Here is a 23,982-nt window from a genome sequence, read left to right as displayed (position 1 = left end):
ATGTTTTCAGTAAGAGTGCATTTGTTGACCTCTAATAAAAAACCTAATCTGATGGTCAAGAATGTGAGAAGTAAATAAACAGTAGAGAACAATGACCCCAGTGAAAAGTCATTAACATTTAAGTGCTTCCTAGAAACCTGGGCAATGACTCAAAATTCAGAAGGTAAGAAATATACAGATAATAAGAACTAAATAATCCAACATTACATCTTTGGCATAACAGAAATTAGTTCAAGATAAATACATCTGAAAAAAAAATCAAACAAACATAAATTTATTTGAAATTATCAGTAACTGAAGAATCTTGTACTTTGGACAATGAAGGTGAATAGACCTAAGAAATTTTTTTTTACTCAATTTATTTTCCTCCCTTACATATAAAAATGATGGATGTTCTGCTACTGGGCACCCTCATGTACCCACCAGGGGCTTCAGCAAACAAAATGGAATTAATGGTTTGACCATGTTGTTTGGTGACAGCTAATAATCAAGCTACAAGATATCCCTGCATACTGTGACAATGTATGTACATAAGGGCTTCCAAGACATTAGTTGCTCTCATGCTCTCAATAACCATGTGACTCAGATGTGATCCTTAAATGTCTGTACTGCAGTGCAGAGAATGCATCAACTACCCATACTTCACTATTATTCTAAGCATCTTACTATGCAAGTATCAGACCTGAGATAAGGTCTGAAGGTGGCTTGATAAGCCATCTTCAAACTTATTTTCTATAAAGTAGGTTCTTCATCATAAAAGTGACATAAGGTCTGCTTTCACAACATAATTCAGGTTTTCTTGTTGACAGTCATGCTATTAACTTCCTTCACTTTGACTTTTGAAGTCAACTGCTCTTCCACTTTTTTCTGTCAATATCAGAAATTTTACACAAAGTGCTTAAAAACAACATAGGCATAATTGAATGTTGTCTACATAACAGATTAACACAGTACACATGCAGAGATGAGAGCTCTTAAAACTGCTTGAGAAGCACACAAAAACTTGAGTCACTAACTGTTCTTTGCAGAGGTGAGTAGCATGATCTAAAGAAAAACACTATGTTTTTAATAATGAGTTATTTAGCTTTTCAATATAAGCAAAATATTAATGCAATACTTCATAGGACTGATAAATTTAGTTTTGTAGTACATGACTAGATTATCTTGATCTAAGAAAAATAATAACTTTTGAGACATGTATAACAAGTTATGAGACTGAAAACAATTCAGGAATCTGTGACATTAATATGACTGTAATATATTATCACTTTGATATTCTTTCATTTTTACAATTAGTGTGTTAGAAACCATTCTTTTTAAAACAGTTTGACTTTTCATGTTATCATTTATAACAAAATGTTCTTAAGTACTGAAAACAAAAGAATTCTGTTATAAATCTAGCCCCCCAATTTGAACTGGATCATGTCTATCTCTGACCACTTTAGACTGCATCTAAATCATCTAACACATAAAAATAATATACAACACGAGAAAAATTTCTTTTCTATATTATTCTAAACAAATGAGTGAAAACTGTACATAATTAAGGCACATGACAAAAACTTTTACAAGAGTTGACTTGTATGATGATCCTTTTCAAACTGTCTACCATTATACTTTAAGGAGTATGTGCATTTCAAAGGTGTTCAAAATATCTTTCAGCACAAAAGACATTTTGTTATTAATCAGCTGTCCATTTATGAACCCATTAAAATGATCATCATACTTCAGTTTAGCATAAACATCAAAGTTGACCAGAAAATGTTGATCTGAGTCTACTAGAACTAGGATTTGGCACCATCATCCCCACCTGCGTTCTCCAAACTTTTTCTCATATTTGAGCAATTTTACCAAGTCAACAAATGTATCCCTGCAAATAAACATATAACAAATGGAACCAGACTTTTAGACTTAGAAGTGTTTTTCTGAAACAGAATGAAGGTTATCTTCATCCACAGCTGGGTGCATGTCAAATGTGTAATAACATTTATAAATCTTTAATTAAACGTACAATTATTAGTCTTAATTATGAGTAACAGACAAACCACAATATGTGTCTACAATCACTCTGCTTTAGGTAATTACTTGAATATCTTTGCTGTTGTTTCAAAAAGGGGGAACACTGACAAGAGGCATTAAGTAGACTTGTACTCACTACAATCATGAATGAAGTGGAAATTATCTATCTATACCAACTGTACATGCAAAAACAGCATACATGAAAGAAATGGTTGTGTGAAAAGAAGGAAACATTTGTAACTCATAATATTTTGACAAACAAGTTTCTGAAAACACTTGCCTCCTCCATATATTTATCAAAATCATTAAATGAAACTGTTACCTCAGCATAGGAAACGGTTTTAATTTTTATCATTATCTAGCATTAGTCAATTTGAATAAATTCTACTTTAATTCACATTAAAAAGCCAACAGTACTGAATAAAATACTTATACCTTCAAAACAGAAATTATAAACAGAAATCTTATTGTGAAGTTACTAAATTAGCAACAAACTTTGTGTTATTATAGAATGCTTTACACTCATATCTGTTTGTTTGTTTTTTCGTGCAAAGCTACTCGAGGGCTATCTGTGCTAGTCATTCCTAATTTAGCAGTGTAAAGCTAGAGGGAAGGCAACTAGTCATCACCACCCACTGCCAACTCTCTTGGGTTACTCTTTTAACAATAAATAGTGGGATTCACCATCACATTATAATGCCACCACAGCTGAAAGGATGAGCATGTTTGGTGTGACCAGGATATGAACCTGTGACCCTCAAATTACGAGTTGAATGCATTAACCCAACTGGCTATGCTCATATCTATAGGAAAACAAACAGGTGAGAATTAACAAATTTCCTTTGACAGCACAAAAGTTGTCAAAGAAACAAATATTTTATAAGTTTCATAAAGTATACATCAAAATTAGAGGTTTACACAAGGTTTTGGTCTTGAAAAAGTTTCAAATAATTCAGACAGCTGATTTAGAAAAATACCAAATCAGCATTGAACACTTGTTGCACCCCTAACTACCATAATTTTTCTGAGGTGTATAGTAATGTTTATTCACTTTCCAGAAGTCTAACAGGTGCTGTGACAGTTACTAATCTTTTGTAAATCTTCTGACATCCATGATGCAGTAGTTGTTTGCAGTCCATAATCCTCCTGACATGAGTGCAGTATTACTTACTTTCTAAAACCCTTATATCATGGAAGCTACAGTATTTAATAGTAAATATTAAATTTGTTTTATGTATCATACAATTCACTTACCTTTTACAATCATCTGATACATGTGCTGGAATTGTGTATTTACAGTCCATAATCATGGTCAAAGTCTCACTGTCATTTGCTTCCAAAAAAGGGGCATGTCCACAAACTAACATGTACAGGATCACTCCCAGACTCCAAACATCTAGCATTTAGGTAAACAACAAGAACACATTAATCGCTTTGGCAAAAGAGAGGAGATATTTGCTCTTGTCTCAGAACAAAACAACAACAAAAGAAGAAAAAAACACCATGTTAATTAAGCTATATTAATGTAGCTATATAAACTTACATATTCTAAAGATGGCTGGTATTATTATTAAAACTTCAATTAAAATAAAGTACAGAACAGCACTTTGACCTTCTTAGTTCATCTTCAGGTTAAAGGAGAGAGTCAACAACTGACCATTGCTAGGCACAGATGAGAGTGTGAACAGGTACGATGCTGTAGGGAATGTTGCAATCATATGGTAGGTTATTAATTAATATATGTATAAAGGTGCTCCTTTACACACTGATCTAATTTTGGTTTAAGTAGGGCTTTTTTGATTTTGTGTTTCTTTGTATTTGTTTCCCAACTTAGCTTAGTATGTTGGTGTTTTCTGTGATTATGTTGTGCTTACTTCATTTACAGTGTTCAAAGACGTGTAAAGGTGCTTATGTGTTCTTTGAATCTGGTTTCCAGTTTTCGGCTTGATTTTCCAATATAGAAACCATGCCAGTTGTTGCATTGTATTTTATAACTAATGTTGGTGTTATGATTGTCAATGTATGCTTCTTTGAATTTATTATGGGTTTTTTTCATTAACTGTGTTGTTGGTCTAGGTGTGTAAAATTTTTCAACATTTTGTGAAGGAAATCTGTTGATGGAACAAGACTTTTATACTTAGAACTGTTTCTCTAAAACAGTATCAAGGTTACAGGTGGTGAAAAGAGCTGGTTGAATTTCCCATAAAACAAGGCAGGCTCAGAAGAAACAGAATGACAAGGGACCTAATTAAAGACAAATGAAGTAGGAAAGAACCAGTCACTTGATGTTGTTATATTTGGTTGATTTCATCATTAATTTTATTAGGTGAGCATATTTTTGTGGCTGTGTTTATTGGGTTTCTTAATATGTTGAGTTTCTGTTTTGTTTTGTATGATGTGTCCCAGACAATGTATAGTCCTAACCCTACATATGTCAAAACATGTTTGATGTTATCATCATTAGATTATAGCCCTCCACCAAAAGGAGTGATACATCCTCCATGCACAGTAATGCATACAAACAAAAGCATCTGAAAGACTAATGCTGGAGAGATAAAACAAAATGCTCTAGATGAAGGATATTACATAGAGGTGCATATCTAACTGAAATACATTTTCAGGTAAGAAAAATGTTAACTTTAGAAATGTTACCTATCTACACCACAAAGAGTTGTAATCCCACACTCAAAATGATGAAGGGGCCAGCTCAGAAAAAGAAAATACAAAGTTTAGCTTCTTTCTGTAAACAACATTAAAAAGGGAGATCACAAGGAGTGTGGCACCCACAAATTAATGGGACAGCATTCCATAGGACACCACATTCATCTTAAGCAGGGTCTTATTGAAGATGATAAAAAGACAAGAATAAATGCCCTAAATGGGATAAAAACTTAACTCTACAGTTTCCATAGCCAGCAGAGACGTTTTAGCTACCTTAAGATGTTGAAGACATGTGGCATCAGAAGGTTGAAAAATGGCTAGATGCAGACACAAGAGGGCATAGAGATGGAAAGGCACAAGGTCACAAGAAATCACTTAAATGAACCAAAGATCACTGGGCAAAGTAGTTTACACATGTACATCTACAGAGAAATATGTTCAGAGTGAAGAAACACTGAAAAGAGCTGATTTAATATCCCATAAAATAAGGCAGGCTCAGTAGAAACAGAATGACAAGGGACCTAATTAAAGACAAATGAGATAGAAGAGAACCAATCACTTGATGTACATTGGCAGTAGCATATTTGGTTGCTATTTAAATGGTGTAATGAAAATTCTGAAGTGATGTCAAGAACTTGGGAAGTACCAAAACCACTGATTTGAAAATTACTGATCAAAAGTGACTCCTCAGTCAAATACTTTTTTTAAAGTACACACACAGTCATAAAGTTGTTAAAGAAATGATGGTACTCATCTAAAAAGGTCTCTAGGATAAATGAAATGACCAAGACAAGAAAAAATAATTGAAGCTAACATATCACACTGTCATTCAAATCACATAGAGGGGGAAAAAAGCACAGAAAACATGTGAACACTAACAAAACCAAGGAAAGAAAGACACTTTATTGAAATTGGTACTTGTAAGTATATTGTTTCTAACACCCACTTCACTAGAAATATTTTAAAAAGTCCTGTTTTTATCTTAAATAGAACATTGAACTAATTGAACTTGGTCTATTAGAGTTACTTTATAAAATAGCTAAGTCATATATTGATGATATAGTGGTGCCTTTTACATATTTAAGTAGCATAAAAATATTTGAAAGGGGTACTATAAAGACTAAATCAAACCTTGTTGAAAGAGCTAAACTAAAACATTATCATAATAATTAAATTCTACATTGAAGTTATACTAAAATAAATGGGATGAGTATTTACACTTCGGAGCTTTTGTTAGCACAGTAGAAAGATCTGTCTAGCTTTTGATTGAAAAAAGATTTAATGTTATCCTTAGATGTGTATGATTTAGAGCCTCAGAATCAAATGAATTATGTTAACCAAATATAGTGCAAGTACTCTATAAAACTGATTAATACACTACTATTATTTAGCTCATGTTAAACATAAGAAAAATAATCCTATTATGATAAATATTGTATGAATTTGCAATATAAGGTGAATAACTTGGTTATGATACACACTCATCCTTGATCAGAAGGTGAAAGAGGTTTCACAAAAGAAATGGCACCACTATTTCATGGTCCTTGATGAATGACAATAAAAATGTATAGTTTTTTATTATTTACCAAATGGGTTATATTTAGCAGTACTTCTTATAATAGAATTGTTACCATATTTTATGAAATATGAAGATGTGATAGTGACTCTTCAGCATCTTTTACAGAGATGGATTAAATGTTTGATAAAAATTCTATTTATGGAGCTAAATCTTGAAAAATTGTTATTTCCATAGAAACAATTATTGTTAAAAGTGATAAATCTTAATCCTATCATTACAGGCATACTTTACTGTTGATACCATGATGTTTTACTGACATTCAAAATTTTATTAATCTAACAATTAGTACAGCATACAGTCATACTTAATAACCCATACTTTAATAGTACACAAGTTTTAAGTTCTTAGTTTTATAAAGCAATGTTTAAAAAAATCCTGAATTCCTCCAAGTGTGACACACACATTTTTCTAGGTATCTTCTCTATTTTATCCACCACCCCTCCAACAAGTATGAAATTCAATGTACATTACTCACTACAAAATCACAATTGCTTAAATAAACCATTATTTTGATACTCTTCCATTCTGTTTGGTTACAGTCATCAAATACAAAATAAGACCTCTCTTGCCAGTCTCACCTGTTATATCCTCTCTTTCAGGATTTGACATTAGTTCTCACTTAAGTTTAATTCTATATTATCTATAACCCATATAAAGCAAAGGTGTTCATCTATCAAATTATATCTGATATATTATATAATATTGTTTTCAAAATGAAAATTATCAATTTCAGTGTTAGCACAAACTGGAAGGATGATGCCTAGATTAGATAACTTTGTAATGGTTCTTGCCACACAATTAGAAATTCAGAAAAACTATGGTAGTTAGAAGAAATTGTCTGCTTTTGCATCTTGTTATTTTATGTTCTTTGGTTAGTTATTTAATTAAACAAAATATATTTACTGCATTTATACATTAGTATAAAAAAGCTGGGTCAATTGTCAATGACAAAAGGCAACAACAAAAAAGTAAGTACTTTATTTCTCGTTTTTCATGTTTATTATTAATTATTATAGAAGTAACTAAAATGTAAAATGATGGATCCTTTGATGATAGTCAAGATTATGTTATGTAAATTAAACAGTAAAAATAGCATAATAATATTGATTCACAAGGCACACATGAGATGAGCTTTGAGTAGCTCATGGCTAATGTAATTCAATAGTGTGACTTTAGCTGCATGTTCCCCAAGTGATTTATGACTTACAATGGTGCAAATATAATTACACATAGTTAAAAGGGCAATAAAACAATAAAATGTAATTACAAATAGATGTATACTGTTACAAGCTTAAAAGTTAATTGGGATAAATAAATGTAGTTTTACACTACATATGAAGCCATTCTAGAAAGAAAAAAGGGTAATTTAGTTTTTTTTGGTGGTTATGAGATTGGTGAAATTGACCAACATCATATAGAATTATGGTATAGAAAATAACAGGTCAAATATACAGTTTTATTGCAAACAAACATTTGAAATTTGTGTAAGATTAAGAGATTACACAAATGAAATTTGAGATTTTTTAGTTAAAGAGAAGTATTTTTAATCTTAACATGAAAATCATTTTGCACGTGGACTATTCCAACCAAATACTTCACAAAAATGATTTTTTTGAATGTGAAAGACATATTATTTACTGAAAGAGTGCTAAAATTGAGAAAATGTACACTATATTAAAAGTTAGTAGTAACAAAACTATAAAGTTTTATTAAAATACAAAGAGGTTATGAGCTTGTTCAAACTGACCATGCCTGTGATGAGAGAATCAATTTTACACCCTCTTCATCATTCCCTGCTAACATTCATTGATGTTTAGTTGTTGAGAATACCTACAATGTAATTTGTCAGACAGCCTAGCCTATTCAAACTGTGTAATAAATGAGATTTGGTATACCCCTGATAATAAGAGCTGTGTAGCTCTCATAACACTGGGCCCTCATATTACAAGACTTTGAGTTTGTGTTCCCTCCTTATCAATAAAAGTGTTAATACCCATACCAGCTGTTCTGAGTAACAAGTAAATAACTATTTTCTTGTCTCTGAATTTAAAAAAAATGCAGTTGTTCTGCATGAATTACACACTTCAATGTATAAGTTTAAAATAACATAATTCTAAATCATCGTGCTCAAGGTCTGAAAACAAGGATTTTTCAGCCTTTTCATATTTTCACTGCTTCATAAAATTATTTTGAGGCACAAATTTTATAATTAACCTATACATTAATTCTAACTACATTTCAACAATATTAACTGAGAAATATTTTAAAATTGATATTTTGCCATTTTCTGACATTTATGTAATACAATTCACAAAGAGGTTCGTATTCTCATATCCATACAGCTGCAAAAAAAAAGGCCCACTAGTTCATTTTTTTAGAGAAGTTCTGTCATCAAAAGGACTATTCCTGCTGAGAACCAATCACCACATGAGAATATATTATCCACTTCTTAAGCTACTAACTTTTCCTTCAGCTGTTGTTGAGGCCTTGGTTTGAAACCTCATTATGATAACACAAAAATGGCTTAATCATTTACTAATGAAACACAGATTTGAAACCAAATATCAAACTTAAATATGACTAGATAAAGTAAAAATTCAACCGTCACATCGTAGAAGAGAAAACATGAATGTTTTATAGTCTCTATAAACATTCCATTCAGTTCCTTTTAATCCAAGAATTGTGCAAGTATTTGTGCATTAAATTACATCTTTTAACACCTACAGAAATTTTATTCAACAAGGAGATGCCACGTAATTTGAGGTAAGGTAAACATATAAAGTGTAACGAAAGGTTAATGAGTAATTAAGTGTACTACAAGCTTGACACAGTAACACATACACAATCTTTGGAGAAGGTTTTAACATGTACAATCAATTTACCTAAACACAGAAACATATATATATTAGTTTGTTATAACTTAAAAAACAAGCCAAAACAAAAATAAATTAAACAAAAGCACTGCACGAATTGAAAAGATCACAGAGTACAAATGATGATGTGAGGATTATAAGATGCACCCTAGGTTTTGAGGTAACTGCAAGCAGGACCCACATTGCAATGGGGATACATCTATCAGTCTTAACTTTCATTTGCCAATAAAAGAGTAGCAATAGATATATAAAAATAGAAACTAGGAGAGCGAGATTTGGGTGCTCAAACCCACAACATCCACATCTACACCACCCTTGACTGTTTACAGACAGTTGTTGGAAGGTGACTGCTCTTTGAAGTAAAGAAGAAAAAATTAATTGAAATAAAAATAAGAACATGAAAATAAGACACTATAATTTGGGGATAAGCAAGATGAAAACCCACCTCATTATGTTAGCATTCCAGCCCCCAATATGGTTGATAGGTACTAACTAAAAGTACAGCAAATGAACTATACCATATTGAAAAGTCCCATACAATTATCTAAACAAACTTCTATTGCTTCTAACCACCACCAATTTATTATGTATACTGTGACTATTATGCTCTAAGCAAACCTTTATTTGCAGCAAGGTGTACATCTGCATAAAGTAGTCCCAAGTTGTTAAATGACAGTGTTCTTAACAAAAATAGTAAAAATTTTAAGTAAAATTTCTCTAATTTTTTAATTTTTTATATTTATTGAATACATTCATATATTTGTTACAGAATAGTTTAATAATTTTATTTAAAGTTTCTTTATTACATCTATTAACTATTAATTTTTGTATCAGTATTTCAACACTACTGATTAAGTATTGATTTATTAAAAATTTTACAACATATGAATTATGAAGTTATAATGTTAATAACAGAAGGGTATGGTTATAAGCATTATAACTGATCTATGCCTTGCTGTATATGAAGGCTTGTTTAGAGCAAAACAGTCATAGTAGACTTAATAAATTGATGGTGGTTGGGAGCTTTTACTAGTTTGTTTAGATAACTGGATGGAGGTTTCACACTAGTATAATTCATCTTCTGTGCTATCAATAAGTACCTTTCTACCATAATGGGGGCTGGAATGCTTGCTTCAAGATGTAAGTTTTCAATTTACTTACCCCCAAATGGCAGTACCTTATTTTCTTATTCTTATTTCAATTAATTTTTTCTTTACAGTTACCTTCCCACAACTGTCTGCAGGCAGTAAAGGGTGATACAGATATGGAATGTTGTGGGCTTGAGCACCCACATCTTGCTCTCTTAATTTCTATTTCTACTCTCTTATTTCTTAGGTGAGACTGACAAATGGAGATTAAGACTGATAGATGGCATATCCCCACCTCAATGTGGGTTCTACTTCTGCAGTCACCTCCAAAACCAGGGTAATTTTATAATACCGCATTACAGTTTGTACCCTGTGTTCTTTTTGATTATTGCAGTGCTTTTTATTTATTTTTGTCTTGTTTATTAAGTTATAAGAAACTAATATAATTAGTCCAAGGTTTGGAGTTGCTGTTTTTAACACAGTCATTCCTTGTGTTTTTACTTAACTTTATCAAAATGTATTAATTATCACTAATATATATAGTATAAAACAAAAAAATCACATTATTGTAGATTCTTTAATGCATAATAAATACATCTTGTTGATGTTTGGTTCTTTGATTAACATTAATGTATTTTCATTTCTAAATAGATATACTATGGTCTTACGTTGTTGCATTTCTTCTAAATGTTAGTTGTTTTTTCTATATTATGTTTATCAAACAAAATTTTTATCAAATCAGATACACTGATTTAGTAAAGTTCATTATTTTGTATGGTAGGTTACTGCAAAATATTCTTATGACTTAAATCTTTATTGAATATTATTTTTATGCTTATCCTATTCAAGAAATATACATAAACACTTTGGCTAACTAGTTACTTATTCATCTCTAATTACAATTGTAATATGTTTAAAATATGTCTTTACCATAAATCTTTCTTTTTTTCCTCGTTGTATGTAATAAATATGTACTTACCTACTTTTGGTGCATCATAAGAATCCCCCAACAGTATTTCTGGTGCAGAGTATGCTAATGACCCACATGAAGTTTCCAGTTTTTGACCAGGGCAAAACTTATTGCTAAATCCAAAGTCTGTCAATTTAACCATTCCTAATTTTTCAAAAAATACGACGTTTTCTGGTTTCAAGTCACGGTGTACCACATGAAGTTTGTGGCAGTAAGATATTGCATGAAGGATCTGTTGGAAATAAGTTTTAGCTGTCTCCTCATCAATTCCTTTATCATGTTTCATAATGTAATCGTACATATCTCCACCGTTTCCGAATTCTAATATGAGGTAAAGTTTTGTTTGTGTGTCAATAACATCATATAGTCTAACTACATTAGGATGTTGAACAAGTTTCATCAAACGAACTTCTTGAAAAAGGTGAGCACGTGACATATCATCTAGTTTAGTTTTATCAATCACTTTTACAGCGACTTGCTCACCAGTAAACACATGCTTAGCAAGTTTCACAACTGCGAAGTGTCCACGGCCTAAAGTATCCCCGAGGTCATACAGCCCTGCAATCATATTCCCCGTATACTTGTTTGGTTTACTTCTTCGTCCTTCCTTAGGTTCAATTGCTCCTTTCTCGCTCATCATTTTACTTCAGTATACAAAAAAAAACCAACAAAAACAAATAATTCAAATAAGCTATCACATATCTATTTAAAATTAATATACATTGTTATCACATAGATTTTTTAATGTGTATTTGTTATTAAACACGTAAACTCAGATTTAATTTAACCTGCGTGTACGCATACAGTTTGCGTAATAAACGCCAAATCCCACAAAAGATAGCGCTGTTTACGATATCGCTAAATCTAAAAAATAATCAGAAATGAGAATCAGTAAAATGCACACATTGTAGCGACCTAAATAGAACATCTCTACAACCAGAAGTAAATAAAATAAATTTATTAAATATGACAACAGAAATAAAATCTTCCAAATAAAAATATACAAATTTATCACTTACAAAAATGAAAAAATAGTAAACTCGTAGTTGGCCGAAACCAGATACAAACATTAATAAACAATACAGTTCAAACCTCAATGTGATTAATTTCAATAAATATTAAAGAAATTAAGTAAACGAAAAAGTGTGAAATAATGAATTCTACATTTATTTTGCTATGGTTTGATTTACCACTCCTCTACGTAAAAAATTTCTCAACCCAAACAAGCCGTTTTTACATATATATGATTCATCGTTTATTTCAACAATGAATTTGTGGCTACATTACATTACTAACTTAATTTCTATCTAAAATATCTTGATTTTGAGTATGCATGTATTATGAAACCGACACTAGTTTCCAGCTTCAGTTTGGCTTATTGGAAGTTTATTAACAGTTGAAAAAACCTAGCTGAATTGTAATAACCAACTCATCGTATCGGTCATAATATTCTTTGAGTAGGTTAAGCTTGAAACATAGGTAAGTCATTAGCAGGATCTCTTGATGGATAGAACAGCAAAAGTATTTTGTCATGTGGACGGAAGACCTCCAAATTCACTGTAGTCGATATTCCTATTTTGTTGCAACTGTCTAGGATGATTTTCATCTTCTCCAATGTCCAAAAAAATTTTCACCAAGTAACTATATTTATCTCTTTATATTAAAACATGAAATCGTCCTATAGTTGCATCTGAAATAGGATATCTTAATTAATACACTAATGGAATTAATCATTTAGTAGCTCCAAAATGTCTATCCCTCCTTGAACCAAATTTTACAGTGAAATTATTTCTTGCAAAGATAATGGGTGTATCTATATAAATATAATAGTACTGTCTTTTGTGTCCATGTAACTTCTTCTCAGGGTGAATTTGAATCTTTAGCAAAGTTGGTATAGAGGTTTATAAGGTCCATGTGCGAGTACATACAAATTTTCAATTGTGCAGTTTGCGTTTTGTGCTTTTATGGCGTTTTTTTTCATTAGCTCACCTCTTATAGATGAATTTTCGCTAAATATGGTAGGGTGGTTCGTTTTGTTTTGTTTTTGAATTTCGCACAAAGCTACTCGAGGGCCATCTGTGCTAGCCGTCCCTAATATAGTAGTGTAAGACTGGAGGGAAGGCAGCTAGTCATCACCACCCACCGCCAACTCTTGGGCTACTCTTTTACTAACGAATAGTGGGATTGACCGTCACATTATTTATTGGAATTTTGCGTTTTCACAATTTGATATCAGGGTAGCAAATTTTCATGTCCTAAGAACTTTTCATTCATGAATCTATATTACTTCCGTTCAGAGGACAGGTACTCCAGCTAGTCGTTAATTAACGATGTCACCTACTCTAAAGCTATCTGGGCTTCTCTTATGGTTGTATGCTTGTCGTTGTCGCGTCTGAGCCGTTTCAACTTTGAATATTGCTTTCTGCATAACAACTTGAAATCTCATTGCCTATTTATCCATACTTTGAGATGTTGTTGGATGTTTCTCTTCCCAGATGGAGTTTGGTTAGCGTATAACCTAAACCCTTTGTTATAAAATAAATACTGAGAATTTCAAAAAAACGGAGTTTTAATTAACACGCAAAGTGTTACAGAGAGAAGTACAGCAAACCAAAAAATTTATAAAAACGTGAAGCTAACTAGCAAACCACATTACCAAATACGAGTCAGACAAATTTCAAACAAATTACATGAGCTAGCTGGATATATATTCCTAGCCTTGACTAAGAAGAATGGAAATTACAATTATGATTACCATTGTCGAACAGACATAATTCCTTAAGAGAAAGTAGCAATTGTTTATTTTATAAATCATTTTGGAGAAAGCAGCTTAATTAAAACAATGAACAGAACTTTGAAAAAATCAGTGAATGAAATGGTATCTGTAAAAAGACAGAAGTTACACGATTTGTCTTTGTACACTCTGAGTTAATAATTTCGGGTGTTCGTGCCAAGGTCAGCAAATAATTACTGAGAGACACTTCCATATGAGCCAATTAACAAGTGATTATAGTTATGGTTTGCTAGAAGATTCCACTTTTACCTATAAAGAATTAACTTGTGAAAGTAGATCTGCTGGACATCTTGAGAAATCGGAAGACTCAGAAACAAGTGTATAAAATATCGTGTTTCCAACTCTGGATACATCTTGCTCCATCTGACCCACATCGACTAATGGACCTATCAATATGGCTGTGCTACAAACCTTGGAATGAATTCTTCACACAAACACACTGTAAGTAATGCTATCTCTGATTTAACCTAACAGTTTTTCGCTTTAACAATACAGGCCAACGAATCTAAATTTACAAAGTTGTTTTGGTTTTAATAACGGATTTTTCATAATTCAGCTACGCGGATTTTGAAAATAATATTCATCATTTTATAGCTTATGTATGTTTGCGGACTTATACCACTAGAAAACGGGTTTCGATACACGTAATGGGCAGAGCACAGATGGTCCTTTGTGTAGCTTTATGCTTGATAACAAACAGCATTATTTTATATCACGTAATGATTTTTACAAGTCGGGAAATAAATCTTCATACTTAGATAAAATTTACAGCAAAGTTACCACAAATATAACGTAATATATTTGGATCATTTATTCAACCTCTTCTTGCCATAGCTATGAATAAATAATCATGAAAAAAAAATGTCAAAGTGCACATACAAACAAATAATACCCTGAAGAAACATTCCATGCGGCCAGTTAACCACTGACGTACTCATGGTGTGTTACTCGAGAGTTCTAGAACGGTCGATAAGACTCTCATGTTACGATTGGTATAGAGAAATCTATAGCCAGTAGTTGTCAACATTTTCAGCATGACAAAATATGATTCGATTGTAATGAGAATAATTCACTTATGTAAAAGTACATATCACGTTTTGTGAAGAATCTGTACGTGATGAGAAAAATTGATATCATTTTCGTTTTTAGCGCACCGAAATTACAACAGAACATGTAAAAATTTCAAGACAATAAGACCATCGTAGGCCTGTGTAATGTCTGAAGAAAGAAAAGTGAAAAACACTAATTGTATTGAAGATTTAATAAGACTAGCAAAAGATATCACTAAATTGCTGAGATAAATAGTAAAAGATTTGACAGTTGTACAATAAAACTCTCACTGAAGGAATTATTCATATTACTTTAACAGGTAATTTGTTCAATGCTGTATCAATGTTAATGAACATAGTCGAAGGTTTGGGTAACAGGCATTATACTGGTTTTATTAGGGTAGAGTTAATGAAGACGTACAAACCTTTATAGACGTAATAAATGAAGCTGCTTTAAATTTGGGGTGAAGCGACACCAAAATAGCTCGTATACTCAGATTAATTGTACGCATTGCTAGACATAACCACTCCTGTCATATTTCAAATGTTAAAACCATTGACAAAGATAATAATATAAGTTGTGAAAATATTAAACCTAGTACCCAGAAAAACAATAATAATTATTTACTGACGTTTTCACTTTACATAACGACACAAAACACTAAATGTACCTTCATGATTTTCTCAAGATCGGATGGTCCTGACAGACCTGTTATTCTAAGTCAAGTGATTATGCAAAATGTCCATCATTTTCTCTATCTTCTGACTGTATTTTTATTTGAAAAGCATTGTATTGTTTCTTTTGAAGACCAACAGGCCAGTGCCATAATAATAAAGAAATATCCATCATGTTTGATCCAAAAAACGAACATTTCCATAAACAAAACTTATAGAACACTCATTTAGATAACTGGCTATAAGATACTCATTGATTGTCTTTTCAATCCAAATATCTTCCAGATATACAACACATGTGAAATGCGAGACCAAAAATAATAAATGTATATTAGTCTTACTTATGTTATTACACTGCTGGCCAAAATCTTAAGGCCAATGAACGTAAAGAAAAAATATGCATTTTGCGTTGTTAGTGTGTTTTTTTTGTTTTTCTTATAGCAAAGCCACATCGAGCTATCTGGTCAGCCCACCGAGAGGAATCGAACCCCTGATTTTAGCGGTGTAAATCCGGAGACATACCGCTGTACTAGCGGAGGGCTGCGTTGTTAGACTGAATCGTTTATTTGAGTAGAGCTTCGAAAGATGACAATAAAAATAGGGAAAATAAAAATAAAAATTAAAAACGTTTTTAGCATTTAATAGGAAAAATGTGAACACTATGAAATTAGCCTAAATACTAGCTGGTCAAAAGTTTAAAACCATACTGAAACGAAGCGTTAATCGGTAAACACATCACGAAATGTAATCATTTGTGTTCAAGCATTAGTGTTGTCAACATCTCCCACTGACATCTCCTGTGTTACATTGGGTAAAAACATGGTAAAGGCTAAAAAGTTGACAGTGTTTGAACGTGGCAGAATTGTCGAGCTGCAAAAGCTAGTATTTAGGCTAATTTCATTGTGTTCACATTTTCCATATTAAATGCTAAAAAAGTTTTGTTTTTTCCCCCTTCTCTTATTGTCATCTTTCGAAGCTCTACTCAAATAAGTGGTTCAGTCTAAAAACGCAAAATGCATATTTTTTCTTTATGCTCATTGGCCTTAAGATTTTGCCTAGCAGTGTATATATGATTATCATAAATATGCATATACACTATGACTTTCTATCTAAATTAATACACAGCAGTATTGAAGAATGACTTAATATTATGTTACCAATGTTAACAGGTGTTTTTCGGTATTGATTCATGTGGGCATCACTTCACAATCTTACGAATGTTAAACACTTGATCTAACCTTACAAGTCGTTTTACGCATTTTTATCCAGGAAGCATTTCTTTAAAACTTAAATGTGTTTTTTGTGTGTGTTTTCTTATAACAAAGCCACATCGGGCTATCTGCTGTGTCCATCGAAGGGAATCAAACTCCTGATTTTAATGTTGTAAATCCATAGACTTACCGCTTTCCCAGAGGGGACAAATGTGTTTTGTAATATTCTTAAAATAATCGAATAAAAACAAAACATATCTTTGTGAGTTTCAATGATGGTGAATGAAAATAATGAAACGAGTTCATTTGAACTAACTGTGGAAGATAATTGTCTGAGGAGGGCAGTAATTACTTTATCACTGATAACTATAAACCAATAACAATTCTAGAAATTTCAATCATTAATGCTTAACAAACTCTGACAGATGATATATATGTCAGTTGACTTTTGCCTTTAGACCATGGCAGAACATTAGAAATTGATGTTCTGACAGAATTAGTATGGATGTGATCGTGACTTAGATGAACATCTTTTCGTCCAGTATACGCAGTTAAATGTAGGTTTTTGTGATTATGTATTGTTGTATTGAACAAGCATTCTTGAAATTTCGTATATAAGTTTTACAAAATGTACTTATGTGAATATGTTTGAAGATTTATGAGAATAGTAATGCAATTTATAGATTTGGTTATCTGGTATTCACATTATATAATTTTTGCAACTTCACCTGCCAACCAATTTTCATTCAAAGCTAGTACTTTATTTGACAGCACATGGTAGTGGTGAACTTTCTTATGCCCAGGTTTTACAAAGAGGAAAAGTTAATTTTCTTTGACGCCTTAAAGGAAGAACTGGATGATAGAGTTTATAGGGGGTAATTCTGTACTTTTTATAATTTATAGATACTATTTAGAGTTTTGTAACATTAATTAGCAACAGCCAAGTAAGTAAACAACAGAAGAGTAAATATATATGCACTATTTATATTTATTGATTACGCTTTGTTGTTGTTGTTTTTAAATGGAGCTTTTTAATATTTTAAAGTAAAGCTACGAACATAATATTTTATAAATTTGGTTAAATTATTAATTTTGAGACTTTCTTACTATAAAGTTAATCATCATACCAGTGCGCCCTTGTAATTCACTTCAAAATGTTAGTTTGCTGACGTAATCGTGGCCCGGCATGACCAGGTGGGTGAAGGCGTTCGACTCGTAATCCGGGGGTCGCGGGTTCAAATCCCGGTCGCACCAAACATGCTCGCTCTTTCAGCCGTAGGGGCGTTATAATGTGACGATCAATCCCACTATTCGTTGGTAAAAGAGTAGCCCAAGAGTTGGCGGTGGGTGGTGATGACTAGCTGCCTTACCTCTAGTCTTACACTGCAAAATTAGGGACGGCTAGCGCAGATAGCCCTGCGCGAAATTCAAAAACAAACAAATGGAAAAAAAAAGGAATAAAAATGACAAATGTAATCTTAAAAATATATGTATTCTATATATCCATTATTCAAATAACCCCCATGCCCTGGAAAGGCTAAAATACGCAAAAAATGCCTAAAATTTAATGTTTTGAATTTTATTAAATTATTCACAAAATATAAATACTTTTTAGACCAAACAAACATTTAATAATACAACTAAGAAAAAATATTGTCTAATTAAAATACAAAATTTAAAAAAAAATTATTTTTCTTTTAAAACTTTATCACAATATAAGTATTAATTAGAAAACAGAAAAAAAAACATCTATCTATTCATCACTCAACCATAACAAGAAGTAAAAGAGAAAAAAAAGAGATACAGAATCACATTAGTGGTTGCATCACCTCCCTTGATCCACTGTTCAATTGTTTACTGGCCTACATGTGCTCGCGCCCTAATGGCAATGGAGTGAGTGAAAAAAAATCAAAGGTCAAATCTTAATGTTGATATTGTCACGGTGATTTTTCTGTCTCTCTATCTAATCCATATTTCTTCCCTATTCCGTCCATATTTTCCTTTTTTATTTTCTTTCTTTTCTTTTCCTTTAATCTCCTTCCAAGAGGTCTCCCGCTGGTACAGTGGAAAGTCGACGAATTTACAACGCTAAAATCAAGGGTTCGATTCCTCTTGGTGGACTCAGGAGACAGCCCATGTGGTGTTGCTATAAGAAAACATACATACACCTACCGAGAGCGTATAGTTTCCTCCGAAGTGGGGTAGAGGGGTCATATGACCTCCTGACTCCCGCATGGTTACACACATGATGAACTTTGGTAAAAATCTATAAATGAGTATTTGTATAGATGTTTGTTCAACGTTTTATTAATACTTATACATTTAAGCAGATAGTATTAATAACACCATTTATGAAAATATTTATTGATTAACGATAGAAATGTTAAACAATAATCTTAGCACTCATAATAGTAAAAATATTTACGCCTTCTCTTGTGTGTATCACGACGGTAATACCACTTCCGATGTTTTTTATTAGGGTAAGCATAATATTTATTGTTAGGTACAAAGTTATCCAATCGGCTGTTATTATACGGTTTGTGAACGGCAGAGGTAAAATTCATAATTGTAGCGTCATTAACACTCAATTTTATAGCTAATCGGAGTATATGGAGTCTTGAAATTCTGTAATTAAACTTAAATTTTTAACTAGTACTTATATTAGGGAAAATCATTTAGACTTAACTGCTAATTATCAGTGCTAATTAGATTTACTTAATTTCCATTTTCCTTCTTACTCTAATTTACAAGAATATGAGGAATTTCCATTGTATGTGTGTGTGCTTTCTTGTAACAAGGCCACATCGGGCTATCTGCTGAGCCCATCGAGGGAAATCAAACCTCCTGATTTTAGCATTGGAAATCCGTAGATTTACCACTGTATTGGCGGAGGGCGGAATTTTCATTGCAGAACAACGTTAGGTTTTAAAATTGTTCACTAATAATGAACATTTGCGATGTTTGATTAAAGTGGTAATGAACCATTTAATTAAACGGTCATTTAGCTAGTGTACTAATAATTTTAAAGTTTGAAAGATAATTGTTGCTTAGCTCATGCTACTTTTAATACAGATATATATCTCATGATGCTTGTAGCTACAAACATATTTAACAAATTACAGTCTTCTTCTCCTAGTATTATAATTTCGAAATGACAGAGTCCTAAGATATCATTATAATGATAAAGTTAATTATATTATAACCCCCCGCTAGTACAGCGGTATGTCTCCGGATTTACACCGCTAAAATCAGGGGTTCGATTCCTTTCGGTGGGCTGAGCAGATAGTCCGAGGTGGTTTCACTATAAGAAAACACACACAATTATATTATATTATAACAATTTTGAAAATCCAAACCATCAAGTCACGTGGCAATCAAGCCCAATATAAAATCAAAACAGCAGGCATCAGAATTACATTTTCTCATTCTTTAGTAGGATGAAGGTAGTGTGATGCACAGAAAATTATTTGCATTTTAAAAGGGCGTAAAAGTTGTTTCTGGCTCAAAAAATTCATAAATTCACCAATAAAGATGTGTTTAGATGAAAATTTAGATTTTTCAAGACAGAAATATCCATTGTACTTGATGACATTTGAAAATAAAGATGTATGGATCACTATAGATCACCAGAACCATCCGCAAAGAGACCTGCAACAAATCATACTTCAGCTATGATAAAGATAGTATAGTATTGTTATTTGATAGTATGTATATATTTGTGGGAATTTCTGATGAAATAACCTGGGAAGTTACAGTTTTGAAACTTTTTCATCTCAGTGGTTTTGGAGGAAATGTCGTGGCTCTTAGAGCATAAGCATTTCAATCTCGTTAACTGTCCTTTAGGAATGGCAACCTTTTTTCGTATGAATGGAAAAAAAATTGTTATCTGAGTAAACATTACTATTAGTATCTTTGGTGTAGGGTAGTTTTAAAAGAGTCACACACCCGAAATGTGGATACTGATGTTGAGAAATGAGGTACTTTCATTAGAGATTTGATAAGTGTATTCAAGGGCAAGGTGTAATAGCTGAATAAAATCGATTAACTACTCTATTTGAGCTTTGATACATGTAACAATTCCTAAAATGTCATCAATGTATCGGACGAAAACATTGGAGAAAAGCCCATCAAAAGTAATATAAAGGCATACCTTGAGATACAACATCATTCAGGAAAAGATTATCTAGAATAGTTAAAAGAATGCATTCAGTGTAACACGTCATAAGTTACGTGTTAGAGACAGATGAATTAGTGATCTTTACTTAAATCCCTCAAACTTGTAAGAGAAGGGTTCACTGACCTCAAAGTTACTATTCCATAATAGTAACTCCAACATGAATGTACTAGCTATCCACTATTAAAATTAAAAAGCACAAAACGACATTTTATCTTCCAACTCAACACCAAGTTCCCTCAGGGAATTAGCAAACGTTTTAGTTTAGAATAAAAAAATACTTCCTCTTACCTCTTTTTTAGGTGTAGTTTCCATAAATATTTTCTTTGACTGTGTTTCACTTTCTGTTTAATCCTTTTTTTTTTAATTTTCTTTTCAATTTTTCCTCAGTGGTGGCGCCAAGGGGACTTGGGGTGGCTTGAGCCCCAAATGAGTCAAGCCCCCTCAGCTCCCAATATTGTTACCTACATATATTCCTAAAATATGGAAAACACAATCGTCGTTGTTGCTTAACAATTAACATCAAAGAGACATAGATCTGTAGAACTCAACGTCTTCATTAAGACAGAAGTATGTGTCATGCGTCCCATAGCAACGTACTGAATGCAGTGAAACTCATGCGCTGTTTTGCCGCTCCCTGTGTAATGCCATTCTATTTTGAGCTTTGACGAAGATTAGACAACCACGTTGATTTCAAGTTACAACAGATCATCAGGGATTTTACTTGATAAACCAAAGGTTTCAAAGGTATTTACCCATTAATTTCATTTATCTTTTATCGAAAAGTAAAACATAGCAATCATGTATAAGTGTATTGTGTATAGGTCAAAACTATCAAGCATTTAGCCGGTGTTGTGTCCTCTGTGAGATCGTTTTGCATTGCGTATCAGCCATCCAAAATTTGCTGCCAATCACCAGAACAGGCACATTGTTTTGAACTAATATTGACTATAAACACATGATGAAAGACAGTTAGCCTGATAGTGACCTTACTTTTCCTCAGAGTGTATTAACTTCACATGGGATAATTTGTTTCTGCTATGTAAACTATGTCTTTATGTTATATTTCTTTTGATTTGTAGCTTTACTCTTAATGGTATATTAAATGTTCAATCTAAGCTAATCTTGATTTTCTTTATTATTATGTATTACCTTGGGTGGAATTTAGGTGAGCTTCTTCTTTTACATATACGCATATTTTCATAAACAGATTATTTGTAATAAATTTCAGATTTCTGAAATGTACCTTGGTATTTACATTATTATAATTTACCATCTACACTTCATATTGATGGCATTTTACCTCAGCACCCCTCTCCCCAACGAAAATATCCTGGCGCCGCCACTGCTTTTCCTCAATAAAACTCTTTTCCTTCTCAAAAATATTTTCCTGGATTGTTATTATATCCATTCATTACTTCATTTTTATATTAAATTATTTTGCGAATATATGTTTATTATTTTATGTTTATATATCTAGACTCAATTTCATTAGTTCCAATTACCCATTTCTATTATAATTTCTATATAGTTTAAGAAATAAATATTAATGATGTTCTTATTTGATCCACTCGAACAGCATTAAACCTTCACAACAGCGATATCCATACTCATGTAACCATAATTTTTTTCTCCATATCTAGTCTTTGGTATTCTAGATTGCAAGAATTTTCAGAAAAGTACATGGCAGGGCACGCTAAACAGCGAGTTTTCTAAATATCAGCTATAGAATATAGGCTTTTGTGTTTTTGAACTCAAACTAATCTCACTAATAAGGAAGAATGAATTCAGAGAATGTATGAAATAGTTGTTTTTTTATTAAAATAAACACGATACACAAGGGCAAGTGTTTACAATAAGTGTGTGAAAGTGGTAAGAAAGAAAATTTGGAAAAGAAACTTTACTGGATCTCTTATTGTTCAATGTGAGTTTCACTATCGGACTAAAAAAACAAAAAGCCAAACTGAATACTACTTAATGAGTACTGAAAAAAAAAAACTCTACAGAATTTAAGAGTCACAAGATGTTAACAAAAGTTATTTTGTTTAGTTGATGAAACCTCTGCTTACAAATAGAAATGAAAAAACAAAACTGTGAAAAATCCATGTATTAACTGAGGGGACAGAAAACATAATACATTTCTGTATAACAGGACTATATTAGAGTTCTAAATATCACTAAGTCTTCCCAAAATGTCTTATCACTAGACAGGTTAAGCAATATAAAAGGGATGCCACAGTTTCTTAACTTCTCTACTTTCACATATAACAAACGTAGACAAATGGCTAAGATCTCTTCGGTGATTTATTAAGTAAAACTGATTAGGTAGGAAGGAAGGATGGATGGACGAATTTTATGCTCTGTCGTCAAACTTACGATTGAAGATGATAAGTATAAAAATGGACACATTCTATTCGTCTGAAACTTGTTATTATAGGCCATAAACCTGTATTAAAAATGTGAAAGTGAAGATATGTTCATAAACTATGTTATAAGAAAGTTTAGTTATGATATTTGCATATTAGATTGAGAAACCTGTATATTATCAATATAGGTTTTTTTTTGTGTGAAAATATTCTTATATGAGTACATATATATAGGTGTTTTTATTTGTGAAAATATACTTATATGAGTACATATATATAGGTGTTTTTATTTGAGAAAATATACTTATGTAAGTACATATATATTAAAAATCATATAGAATATTTTATTAATTCTTTAGCCATTAACAATTAGATGTTAAACTGCTAGTTTATAACAAAAACATACAAGGTACGCACTTGTAAATATGTTTAATCAAATATCTGTCTTTAGAGCTAGCATTTGTAATATGAATATATGTTTTATAACTCAAGACAACTTGTATGGGTATTAAAACTTTTATTA

General features: G+C 31.9%; 1 protein-coding gene across 1 annotated transcript in view; it reads right to left on the bottom strand.

Annotated features, from left to right (window-relative positions):
* Positions 1-12,009, bottom strand: part of LOC143236491 (uncharacterized) — a 32,283-nt gene extending 20,274 nt beyond the window's left edge. Inside the window, exons 1-2 of the mRNA XM_076474780.1 lie at positions 11,200-12,009; positions 3,274-3,415 (exon numbers count right to left, since the gene is read on the bottom strand). Of these exons, the coding sequence (XP_076330895.1) occupies positions 3,274-3,415; positions 11,200-11,830 (773 nt within the window). The 5' untranslated portion in view covers positions 11,831-12,009. The remainder of the gene's footprint in view (positions 1-3,273; positions 3,416-11,199) is intronic.
* Positions 12,010-23,982: the final 11,973 nt, after the last annotated feature.

The sequence above is a fragment of the Tachypleus tridentatus genome, chromosome 13, assembly GCF_004210375.1.
Source record: "Tachypleus tridentatus isolate NWPU-2018 chromosome 13, ASM421037v1, whole genome shotgun sequence".
NCBI classification, from domain to species: Eukaryota; Metazoa; Arthropoda; class Merostomata; order Xiphosura; family Limulidae; genus Tachypleus; species Tachypleus tridentatus.
This window is presented reverse-complemented; position numbering and strand designations above follow the sequence as displayed.